This window comes from Arvicola amphibius, chromosome 12, assembly GCF_903992535.2.
Source record: "Arvicola amphibius chromosome 12, mArvAmp1.2, whole genome shotgun sequence".
Lineage (NCBI taxonomy): Eukaryota > Metazoa > Chordata > Mammalia > Rodentia > Cricetidae > Arvicola > Arvicola amphibius.
Window position 1 is genome coordinate 83,553,540 of NC_052058.2, and position 13,082 is coordinate 83,566,621.

Genomic DNA, 13,082 nt, shown 5'->3' on the forward strand with positions numbered 1-13,082 from the left:
GGTATTTATTTGTTTTCTCTTATATGTGGAACTTAGATTTAAAAGTATATAAGTATGTGTGCGTGCATGTGTGTGCATGTGTGTGTGTGCGCGCGCGTGCACGCGTGCGGATGTGTGTAATAGGGGATGGTGAGAAGGGAGGAAGAAGACATCTAATTGAAGGGAGGAAAAGAAAAGGTGATGGCACACATGTGACATAAAAGCAAGAGAGAGTTAGAGGAAGGGGCAGCCCTGGGAGCCCTGCGGGACAGGAAGGGGCAGCCCTGCGGGACAGGAAGGGGCAGCCCTGGGAGCCGTGCGGGACAGAAGGGCAGAGATGAGTAAGAACAAAGCACAGCAGTGGCGTGTGTGAAAACACCAATGAAACACACTTCATAAGCTAACATAAAAATATAAACAGATGGATAAATAAATAAACAGGGACAGTGGGGTGGCTCAGACGTTAGGCATTTGCTGAGAAGCCCACTGATGTAAGTCTAAGCCCCAGAACCCAAACGGTGAAGAGGGAGAATCAGCTCTCCCAAGCTGCCCTCTGACCTTTACACCCACTGTCTCTCTTACATACACACAAATAAATATAATAAAAGTAAATAAATCTAAAAATAGCAAAACTTTATTGGTGATATAATTTTTAACTGAGCTTGTTATCTTAATTTAAATACCATTTTTGCTTTTATTATTTGAGACAGGGTCTCATACATGAAGATGTAGCTTTGTACTTCCTATGTGGCCAAGGAAACCTTGATCCCTTGGATTCCTGAGTGCTAAGATTATAGTAAATGTCATCTTTCTTGAAATGACACGTCTCTTCAAGTCTCCAAAGATCTAATTCATTAGTTGCCGCTTTTTTTTCTCACAATGATTCATTTATTTGCTTTCCTTTGTCTCATTATCTTCCTGACTGAGTTAATTATCTTCACTTTTGATTAAGTAATTCACAAATTAAAGCTATTACAACTCCCTCTAGGCTTTACTATATAATATTTTCATTGATGTTTTGAGCATTATCTATGCACTATAGAACGTAATTCCAGTAGTCATATAATTTAAACATGGGATATTTAACAAATATTAGTACTATAATTTAATATGTTATAATTACTTTAGGGATAATAAATAACAATATAGAAGAAAACAACTTCAAGTTCATACATCAAAACACCATAATAATTTTTCTATTAAAAAAAAAAGGCCTTTGTAATGGCTTATGCGTGTAATCCTAGAAGGATCTCTGTGCATTTTAAGGCAGCCAGCTACCTAGAGAGACTTTGTCTCAAAAAACCAAAACAACTTTCAATTACATATGCATGTGCTTGTGTGTGGGCAGTGCAGCAACCTGTGGAGGCCAGAGTTGTTGATCCCTCTGGAGCTGGAGTGACAGGTGGCTATAAGCTGCCTGATGTGAGTGGGAGAGAATTTGGGTCCTCTGCAAGAGTAGGATGAGCTCTTAACCCTAAGCCATTTCTCCAGCCCCAAATTTTATCAAAGAAATAAACCTTAAAATAAAAATGTAGCAGGCTGGCAATGGCTCAGTAAACTCTCTGAATTAAAATACATTCATGCACAAATGTAAAATGGCTTACAGAGTCAGATGTGGCAATGGACCCTTCTAATCTCAAAAGGCAGGAGGATTAAAAGCTTAAGATCATTTTTAGCTACACAGCATATTCAAGCCCAATCTGTGCTATATGAGGTTCTGTCTCAAAACAAAATAAAATAAGCAGAAAAGAAAAGGCCTGTATAACAAAATAAAACCAATAGAAGTAACACAGAGGTGGGGAAATGGCTCAGGTAAATGCTTGCTAACCAAACAGAACTTGCATACTCAATACTGGGTGCATCGGTGTACACTCTAATCTCCGGTCTGGAGACGCAGACAGGCAGATTCCTGGAGCTCAACATCAGCCACCTTAGCTGAACGGATGAGCTCCAGGGTCAGCGAGAGACCCTGCTCCCAAAAATAAGGAGCAGAGCAATCAAAGAAGACACCCGACAGCCACGTCTGCTCTCCACTCACCCACGTGCACGCACAACGGACATACATACTCACGCATACAAACATGCGTGCACACATGTGTGTGCGGCACATCAGGAAAAATATATAATCAGGACAAAAAAATTAAATGATTAGAAGAAAAACAAAACCAAAAGAAAAAAGAAAAAAACACCAATTAAGAAAATACACAGAGCACTTAACAAAAAATTCGGTCAGGCCTGGTGGCATATGCCTTCAACCCCAGCTTTCTAGAGGCAGAAGCCTATTTGTCTGGAGTCTGAAGCTAGATCAGTCTACACAGAAAATTCCAGGCCAGTCGGGTGGGGTGGGGTTGCGCAAATGAGACCATGTCTGGGAAAACTGAAAGACGTCAAAGGATACTTTACCATAAAGAAACAAAGTTAAACCTCAACTTCTAGTTACTAAGCTACAAAGCAAAGCAAATTCCTAGCATTAGTTTATGGCAACACTTGTAGCAAGCAATGATGAACAGCAACAAAGTACAGCAAACAAAAAAATTCCATATTTTGTTACCATTTTGGAAAACAAAAGGCAAACGGATGTTAAAAATAACAAAAAGATGGTTTTAATTGTGACCAATGAAAGCAACAATTGGAAACACCCATAAGACAAAAATGAGAAAATATGTATACTCATTCATTGTCAGTCACAGGGAGATGATTTCAGACCACATGACTTGCTGCAGCCGGAATGCAAAGCTTGTAAGCAGAGTTTTAAAGTCAGATCCAGCATTGAATCGCTGTCACACTTAAACTATGTTGAGGCAAACCAGGAAAGCTCCACTGGCACCCACGAGGAGAGCAGACGCTTGGAGCCATTCTAGCAGGGGATTTCAGTGACTGGAGTTCCTCTATTTAACAAGAAGGTGTCACTCCTATATTTTGTTTTATTTTGGGAGGAGCAGAGAGTCTGACAGGGTCTCACAGAAACCAGCCCGCCTTGAACTCATTATGTGATTGAGGTAGGCCCCGAACTCCTGATCTTTCTGCCCCTGCCTCTCAAGTGCTGGGATCATAGGCATGCATTACCACACCCAGCTGCATTTTAAAGATTATAGAGGAGCTGAAGAGATGGTTCAGCAGTTAAGAACCCTGACTGCTTTTTAGAGAAAGATTTAATCTCACCATAATGTGAGCACTAACAAATTTTAGTCAAAGATGGCAGTAAATTATTCAAATGGAACTTTATCAACAAAAATCTTAAATATTTTTCTTTATATTTTACTGCTTGGGTTATTCACAGTTACGCAACCAAAAAGGATTGTGTTATTAACAACACTGAAATTACTGTCATTAAGAGTTTTCAGTATTTTCTTTAAAATTCCAATTTTTTAAAGTTTTATAACTAATATTTATGATCGTGGGAATCCCGGGAGTTGTAAAAGCTAAGCACCTGGTGAAGGGTATGAGCACTATGGCCGTTCACACTCCCAGTGATGAGCAGGGCTCACTTCCACTGTCTTGTGGATTTGGAATATTAAGGTGGAGCACAGAAATCTGTAAGGGAAAGAGTCCTGAAAATAATTTCAAAAGGTACTTAGAAAACACTGGCCCCGACATGACCCACAAATTAAGAAAAATATTTTAAAAACTGTTAAGAGGTACATTTGTTACAATTTTAAAATAAATTTATTATCTAGTCCTTTCTTAGAAAAAAAGAAAAAGAAAAAAAAACCACTGGCTGCTTTTCAAAAGGACATGGATTCAATTTCCAGAACCCACATAGTGGTTCATAATAAGTTGTAACTCCAATCCCAGGGGACCCAACACCCCTTCCTGGCCTCTCGGGTACTAGGCACACATGTTATGCACACAGACATTCATGCAGGCAAAACACGCACACACGTAAATAAATTAAAACGTTTTTAAGTTTACAGAGATTTTAATATTACAAACCTCATAAAGCTCTTTCATTGCTGCAAGTTTAGATTCAAACTTTTCCAGACTCCAGAAAGTTGAGATTCCAAGCTGCAGGTTACGAACGCGAACAGAGGTATCAGAGTGACCTCTGCCTGATGTATCATGTCTGAAAAAAAAGTCAGAGAAAATGCTTAGCCTGAAACACGGCTGAGCAGAGAAGAACACAAACGGCTCTTCCAGAGGGCCAAGACTGGTCTAGGGCATCCACACTGACTGGTTCACATTCACATGTAACTCCAGGTCCAGGGGCCCTGACACCCCCTTCTGGTCTCCAACAGCTGCTGTGTGCACATGGTACACACAAGTTCATTCAGGTGCACACACATACATTATAAATAGATAGAGCTTTAAAAAAAACTGGAATGTGAGACAGGGTTGTGTGGCTTAGCGACAAAGCACACTCACAGCAGACACGAGGCCATGGACTCAACCGCTGGAACTACAAAACCAAAATAAAAATGGTATGCAGAGGAATGAAATCTCAACCTAAAAGAAAAATGAATAAATTCTTTAAGATGAATTTCTAAAGCCACCGCTTCAGGGAGTCTGACATCTGCTCTTTCCTAGAGAGATTACTATCTAAACGTCAGAGAAACTTCCATCAAAAAAAATCAAGTAGGAACAGGTCAACGAGTGTAAAAACTACTCACCTGCCAAAAACATAGTATTTTTTAAGTTTGTCACTGATGGCATTGGCTTCCTGGATCATCATGGAGAGTTTCATGGAGCTCCAGTTTGGCTGAACTAAGACAAAGAAGACAAATTAGAACCAAAACGCATGTCTGGTCACTAACGTACATCACTAGTTAGAATAATTTCATAAAAATATTGACATTAGGAGTTGGAGAGATGGCCCAGTGGTTAAGAGCACTGGCTGCTCTTGCAGAGGACCCGGTTCAGTTCCCACATGGCTGCTCACAACCATCTGTAGCTCTGGTTCTAGGGGATCTGACGCCCTCTTCTGGCCTCTATGAGCAACAAGCATGAACAAGGTGCACAGATATACATGTAAGCAAAACACCCATACATATAAAATAATACTTAAAATGATATTAAATGAATGATTAACCCTGTATCACAAGATTTTTGTTTGCTTTTTGTTTTTTATTCGAGACAGGGTTTCTTTGTATAACAGCCTTGGCTGTCCTAGAACTTGAGTCCTTGTCCTTGGCTGTCTCACCTTGAGACCAGGCTGGCCTCAGACTCACAGATCCATCTGCCTCTGCCTCCTGAGTCCTGGGATTAAAGGTGTGTGCCACCAACACACAACTTTTCTTCAATTCTTAAAAGTCAAGCTAGTCTTTACATGAAGTGAGTGGTCGTGTATGTGGAGAGGTATAAACAGAGAAAAGGGACACTGGGAGAGAAAATACCCTATTGTCCTTTTCTCTTATATTTAATGGGTTTTTTATGCTTTATTTATTGGGGGAGCATAAAACACCATGATGTCCAAGTGCAGGTCAGAGGACAATTGTGGGAGTCAGTTCTGTTCACCATGTGGGTCCTGGGATCCAACTAAGGTAAAAAATGGCAGCAAGTGATCTCACCAGCCCCAAATTATATTTCTAACATTTCCTCATATCTTTAATATATAATTTTTCTAAATCATCAAGTAAGATATACCATAGATTAGTTTGTAAAGAACTACACCCCTTTTACATTTTCTAGACAAGAATTAAAAAGGTATCTAAAACCATTCATACAAATATATTTACATTAAAAAACTAGCACCTAGAACAAAACCCTATCTATCTATCTATCTATCTATCTATCTATCTATCTATCTATCTATCTATCTATCATCTATCATCTATCTATCTATCATCTATCTATCTATCTATCATCTATCTATCTATCTATCTATCTATCTATCTATCATCTATCTATCTATCATCTATCTATCCTCTATCTGTTTGGTACTATGGATTAAACCTGGGGCTTCCCACATGCTGGACAAATACTGAATCACTAAATTACCTCTGTGGTCAAGCGTTTTAAATACGTAAAGGCAGCTAACATTTTAGTAATTATATTATAAGAAGATAATATAGAACTTTTAAAAAGTATATGTTAACACCAGTATATACTCACTTATAAACGTTTTATCCCTATTTCCCTGATTCTCCTGAAGAATTTGTACTTCTTTAGCAATTTTCTGCTTTTCAGTCTCTAAAGCTTCTAGGATTCTTGCATGGCGGATGCTATGGTCTTCTAAAGCCTAAATGACAAGCATTCATATAGTACCACAGATGAGGATATGCAAAGAGAGAATTTATAAAATCAGAGACATTGGATATGGTCATTTGCTTCACCATTCTAGCCATTTTGTGTTTATATACACCTTATAACATCATGTTATTTATCTTACAAATATGCAAGAAAACATTTTGAAAAAGCAGATTAATCGAGCCAGCAAAATGGCACTTGCCACCAACATTTGATGACCTGAGTTCTTTCCCTGGGATGACATGGTAGAAAGAGAGAATCAATCCCAAAAGCTGTCCTCTGGTCCCTACATATACACCATGACATATACACAGAAATAAAATAAGTGTTTTTTTTTTTTTTTTTTAAAAGGATTAATAGGGGCTGGGGAACTGTCTCAGCAGACAAAGTACTTGTGGCACAGTATGAAGCAGCCACATAAAATTTGGGATTCAGGGTCATAGCAGATGTAACCCTGGCACCGTGTGAAGCAGACAGTTGATATCTGGAGCTCACTGGCTAGCCAGTCCTGCCAAAATCATCATGTTCCAAGTCCAGTGAACGACCCTGTCTCCATAAATAAGGGAGAGAAGAGACCGAGACATCTGATGTCAACCTCTGGCCTCTACATATGCCCACATGGGTAGGCACGAGAGCACAGGAGCACATACACATACATACTGAGTGCACAGGAGCACATACACATACATACTGAGTGCACAGGAGCACATACACATACATATTCTGAGTGCATGTGAGCACATACATATGCACACCACGAGTGCACGTGAGCACATATACAGGCACACCATGAGTGCAGAGGAGCACACACACATGCACACCATGAGTGCACAGGAGCACACACACATGCATACCATGTGTTGTTCATTGTAACACTATGATGAAATGTCATCCTACTGTACTCATTTCATTAGAAATACATGGTTAACATTTTTAAAAATCAATTTATAAACTTTCTTAATGATTTTCCTCATAAAATCCCTTGGATTCTAAGAATTCATTTATCAAGTCTATATGATTGTGGGGAGTACATAGGCCAAGTGTAAAGGTGGAGGCTGGAGGACAATTGCATAAAGTCAGTTCTCCCCTTCTACCTTATGTGGTTCCAGGATCAAACTCGGGTCACCAGCCTTGTGTGGCAAGCTCTTCACCTGCTGAGCCATTTCGCTGGCCCATTATAAGGAATTTTTGATGACATAGATTAATATTTTTTTCTTCCTATTGCTAGTAAGTAAAGAATCTTCAGGAGTTTTTTACTCCTGAAGTGGGTGGGGTGGGGGTAACTGTTCCAAATGGACAATAACTAATAGCATTTGTTGGCTAAAGTTAAAAGGCATGAACTAAATAGTATTTCCCAGGATGCAAATGGCTATTTCTCTTCTGATGTCTCCACCCAAGTTATCAGGCAGTGTGCGCCCAGCACATTATACGGTTAGTGCTTGGGTGACTAGGAGCGTTTTCTTCCACCTCAGACCTCAGCTCTGCTCTTCCTCATCCCACAAACTTGGAAAAAAGAGAAAATAAGGCTGCTACTTGAGAGAAACCTTAAGATCAAGAAACGAGGAGCTGATGGGCAGTGTGGTGCCCACCTCTAAACTTAGCACTTGGGAGGCAGAGGCAGACAAATCTCCGTGAGTCTGAGACCAGCCTGGTCTGCACGTGAATTCCAGGCTCTCTCTCCAGACCACAGTTTGCATTTCTAAGAGGATCCTAAAGAAACTGATGCTTCTCATCCAGGGAACACACTCCAAGAACCAGTGTGGAGCTGGAGAGACATCTCAGCAGTTAAGAGCACTGGCTGCTCTTTCAGAAAACTTGGGCTTGGTTCCCAGCACCCACATGGTGGCGGACAACCATCTGTAACTCCAGTTCTAGGGGATCTGACACCCTCTTATATCTTCTTTGGGCACCAAGCATACTTGTGATACAAGCACACAGAGACATACATGCAGACAAAAACTCATATACATAAAATAAATAAATCTTTAAAAAGCTACCAATCTAGAGAGAAGGAAATGCGAAAAATGTTAGCAAAGTGGCTGAAGACATTAACACATGAATGCTCCGGTTTTATCTTTGTTTTGTGGACTTGGCTGTTTCACAAGGGCCCCAGGAGACTGCCTTTGTCCCCCTTGAGATAGAAGTATGTATCAAATGCTCCACTTCTCAGTTCTCCTAGGAATCAAAGCTCTATTAGGATGTGATCCAACATAAAAGACCTTCCTTTTCTTCCTATTACATTTTAGGCCCTACTATCATTTCCTTATATATATTATTTAGCATAACTGATGACAGGCAGTTGTAGACACAAGAAAAGAAAAAATAAGAATTGAACTTAAAAAAAAAAAAAGGTAGTATGCCTTCCAAAGTGTTTGGGATGGTGTATGAGCAGAACCAGGGCAGAGGCGTGCAGTCAGTGGGAACCATTCCCATCCAGACCCTGTGGCTCTTTCATCAAAGGTAGCTCCCCTCAGACCAGCAGTGTCGGCTCAGACATGAAGTCACCTGCTTTGTAGCCAAAGTCTCCATCTCCAGCCGCCTTCTGTTCACATACACTTCCTGCTCAAGATGCTGCTTTGCCTTTTCCAGCTCCTCAATTTTGTCATTAGCCTTTTGGGTATTTATTTCCTCCATTTTCTTCCTTTGAGACTCTTCCCTCTTTAAACAACATTAACGAGAATTACCTCATGCAAAATGCAAAGCAAGTTTTAAAAAGCAGTGGTCCTAGGGTATAAAAGTCCCCCTTGTAACAACTGAGCAAGGATTCAAGCACAGCAAAGTTGTCCTGGAGCCTTCTACTTCACTCAGGTCAAGTACTCTAACCAAACACGAATGTCACCAGTCCAACCTCTGGGGGCACGCCCTCTAAACTGGGTTATTGGGGCAGAAAGGTTGGCACTAAGTCAGCCCGAGGAGCCACACCTCCTGGGCTGGTGCACAGGGGTCAATTCCTTCCCCAGCAGCCATGATCTACCGTTAACTTGATCCCTGGAAACAAGTAGCTCTAGCCCTAGTGTCAGACACTCCGCTGGAGAGTGTCTCACTTCGCGTATCCCAGGCTAGCCTTGAACTTGCTGTGTAACTGAAGATGTCCTTGAACTCCTGATCCTCTTGCCTCCACCACTCCAGTGCTGGGATGTGTACCACACACACCGCAGGTTCAAGGCTGTGTGGGTGAACTTGGCTGCTGGGAGAGGAAAAGAGACCCCTGCCCACCAGCATAGGGCTGAATGCATTAATCCGTTAAGCGCCATCCCGGAGGCAATGGATTTTAGCCCCACAGCACTCGAGGGAACTATCAGAGAAAAGGCAAATGTTGCTCGTTACCAGTTCTGCTTCCAGGGCTCGGATTCTGCTTTCATAAGCAGCTTTTTGGGAAGAAAGCTCTTGCTGAGCCATTTCTTTGGCAATTTGAATTCCTTGCATCATTTCTTCCTTTGCCTTCAGCTGGGCATCTTTTATTTCTGCTTCAAGCCTATAAAATAGCAAGATATTTTCTAGAACAGCGAATATTTTATATACCTAAGCAGTCTTCAGTTATATTAAAATGTTTCATATTAAAATAACACTTAAATGTGAATACTTAATTTTTGGTATTCTCTCTATAGTGTTTTCAGATTTTTTTCATTGGTTTTTGAATTGTGTCCATACAAAAAATAGAACAAGATGAAAATATCATTATTCCCAGTTTAGTTATTATTGCAGATGCCTGATATTTAAATTAATACATTTTCCAGTCAGTAAAGAAAATATATCATACAAAATATTATAGCAAACATCTTAGCAAATACTGTAGTTAACACAGTGAACCAAACTAAGGTATTTTAGGTTAACAATGCCCTGATTCCATAACTCATGATAGACTCTTTCCGAGACAGATCCCAGGATGGCTCTGTACTTGACAATCCACTGACTTAGGACATGTCTGTTTTTCCACTTTATTCTGTACAGTATGTCAGGGTCTCTGAACTAGCCTGTGTCCTGTGAGCATTTAACTCTGATGCACACTTTCCTCGCGTGCACACACACAGACACACACACACACACACACACTTTGCATTAGCGATGACACTTACTGTGATCTCTGTGCCATAAGTAACTCATTTTTGGCAAACTCAAAATCTTTTGGACCTTCGCTTGTGATAGTTTGTCTACTTGACGGTCTTAGCCCTTTCTGGACTTCCACTGGGTGATTAAATCTAAAATAGTGATCTCCACCAAGAATCACCCGATCACCCTGAAACACAGGAAAAATGTACGATTTAAAGTGAGTCTAAATGAAAAAATTAAACTTTTCCTAAAAATAAAAAAATTAAAATTTGAGAAAACAATAAAATATTGACAATGGTTTTCTATGTGAGATATACTTTTAGTGGTTTTTTTCCTTTATTCCTTTAACTGCACAATTCAAGATGACACAGTATTATTGATGATAGACATTAAAATCATAGCAACCATCACATTTGTTAAATATTTTTCATATGTCAAATATTGTTAAGTAATTTACAATTGCAAGCATGGTGTGTATATATAATAAACGTCTCATTCACATCCCATAACAACTCCTGAGCCACATATCATTCCAATGTTGGAAAGAGGGAACTAAACACCCAGACTTTTCTAATAACCGCTGACACTAAGTACCTACTTTTTGCAAGCAATGGTGTAAAACTATACATGAATTATTTTTAATTTAGTTCTCCACTATCCCTGAAAAGTAGAATTCATAGAAAATGACCATATTTGTGGGTTTGCCGATAGCAGTTTAAGCCAGGTCTCCTGAGATAGCTGTTAATAGCACTCCAAAAGTATCCTAACTAGGCGGTATTATTCAATCATCTAGTTTGATAACTTGACAAAGGTCACAGCCCGGGGACAGACAGAGTGAGGATTTCAGCCCCCACCCCCCGTGACTTGATTCCTAAGCCCAGGTCTTCACAGGACACATGATGATGGTGTCAGCGGTGAATCCTGGTTCACAGCACTGGAACTTCTCTTTGTACACAGGAAGGCTACTAATGAATCAATCAACAGAACTCTTGAAATGGGAAAGTTCTCAGTTCAGATTAGTGACTCGGAGAAAACACGGGTGTGGATGAGTGTCGTGACTCAGAGAAAACACGGGTGTAGATGAGGGTCGTGACTCGGAGAAAACACGGGTGTGGATGAGGGTCGTGACTTAGGGGGAGAACATGGACACCAACTGTAGCCCCCCGTCGACTTACATGATGTAATACTGTGGGCTCTGAAATGTGCATCCCGTTTACATATGTCTTTGCTTCTCCAGCTGGGACAATACTCACTGTTCCTCCAAAATTTCTGATGGTACTGTTAAAATAAAAAGTGTATCATCATAATTACAGGATATGCTAAAAAGAAAAGAGAATAAATCTGCTTAGATTATTTCTTTGGTAATAAATTCATACTAATTTATAGCAATATTAATGTTATTATTATTATTTTTATTAAAAATTTCCATCTCCTCCCCTCCTCCCATTTCCCTCCCCTCCCCTCCACCCACACCCCCACTCCCTCCCTCTCCAGGCCAAAGAGCAGTCAGGGTTCCCTACACTATGGGAAGTCCAAGGTCCTCCCAACTCCCCCCAGGTCCAGGAAGGTGAGCATCCAAACTGACAAGGCTCCCACAGAGCTTGTCCATGCAGTAGAATCAAAGCCCAGTGCCATTGTCCTTGGCTTCTCAGTCGGCCTCCACCGTCAGCCACATTCAAAGAGTCTGGTTTGATCACATGCTCCATCAATCCCATTCCAAGTGGCCTTGGTGATCTCCCGTTAGATCTGTCCCACTGTCTCAGTGGGTGAAAGCACCCCTCGCGGTCCTGACTTCCTTGCTCATGTTCTCCCTCCTTCTGCTCCTCATTAGGACCTTGGGAGCTCAGGCAATATTAATTTTTAATTATTTTATTTTTCCTCAGATATACTATGAAGTTGGTGAAAAACCAAAACAAAACAACAGCACCTTTAGTAATTGTATCTGCCAGTGTAGGAGGACGTTTCATTATATTTTGATTAATTTCTGGTGGGGAAAAAACACTAAAACAAACCTTCCCTTAAAATGAAAAACATACACAGAAAAAAGTTCAAAGGGAAAAAAAAAACAATCAAATATTGATAACGGGTTACTCCGAGAGAGCATGTTTATGTGTTCTTATTTTTCTGAGCTTCTGGTCTTGCAACTGAGTACATCACTTATGCTATAAATGGACCTTCCTAATGGAGGAGTGCTGTACTGCACAGGGGGGAAGCAGGGAGACAAAAGCACATTCTTAGCCATCTAACTAAACAGACCTTGATGGGGAGATGGGAGGGAGCAGGTACAAATGTCACACACATTGGGGAGATGTGCTTAGTCAGAAAATAGGAAATTTCACAGGCTGTCTAGACAGAAATAGAAAACCACAGCAAGAGGGTGGCTCAGAGGTTAAGACTGACTGTCCTACCAGAGGACAAGGGTTCAATTCCCAGCACCCACATGGCAGCTCACACCTGTCTGTAACTCTAAGATATGACAGTCTCACATAGACATGCATGTAGGCCAAATAGCAATGCACATAAAATAAAAATCAATACATTATTAAAAAAAAAAAAACTACAGCAAAAGCCTAGTCCTCTCTCAAGACCTTTAGTATTGATTAGGCTCCCCTATTTGAAATTAGGGAATAATGTTGAATTATAACATCCCCCAAAACACATCTGAGCAAAACAGCTCACTGCTGGGGGTGTGCCTCTCCGGTCAGGAGACTGTTTAAACCAGCTAATTTTAAGCAGTCTGTCTTCCCTCTCTTACTTCCATCTACTCTGCCAGCAGAGGTCAGCAGTCAGCAGTCAGAGTCCCAGACAGCCCACTGTCAACCACCAGTCTCCTTCACAGGCCACTGTCCTCCACATGAACCTGTTTCTGT

The 13,082-nt window shown here is 40.6% G+C and overlaps 1 protein-coding gene across 1 annotated transcript in view; it reads right to left on the minus strand.

Moving 5' to 3' along the window:
• Kif14 (kinesin family member 14) overlaps window positions 1–13,082 on the minus strand; it is a 66,567-nt gene that overhangs the window by 21,297 nt on the left and 32,188 nt on the right. The window contains exons 14-20 of the mRNA XM_038349906.1: window positions 11,388–11,490; window positions 10,239–10,399; window positions 9,490–9,637; window positions 8,668–8,820; window positions 6,028–6,154; window positions 4,587–4,680; window positions 3,913–4,042 (exon numbers count right to left, since the gene is read on the minus strand). Coding sequence (XP_038205834.1) covers window positions 3,913–4,042; window positions 4,587–4,680; window positions 6,028–6,154; window positions 8,668–8,820; window positions 9,490–9,637; window positions 10,239–10,399; window positions 11,388–11,490 — 916 coding nt within the window. The remainder of the gene's footprint in view (window positions 1–3,912; window positions 4,043–4,586; window positions 4,681–6,027; window positions 6,155–8,667; window positions 8,821–9,489; window positions 9,638–10,238; window positions 10,400–11,387; window positions 11,491–13,082) is intronic.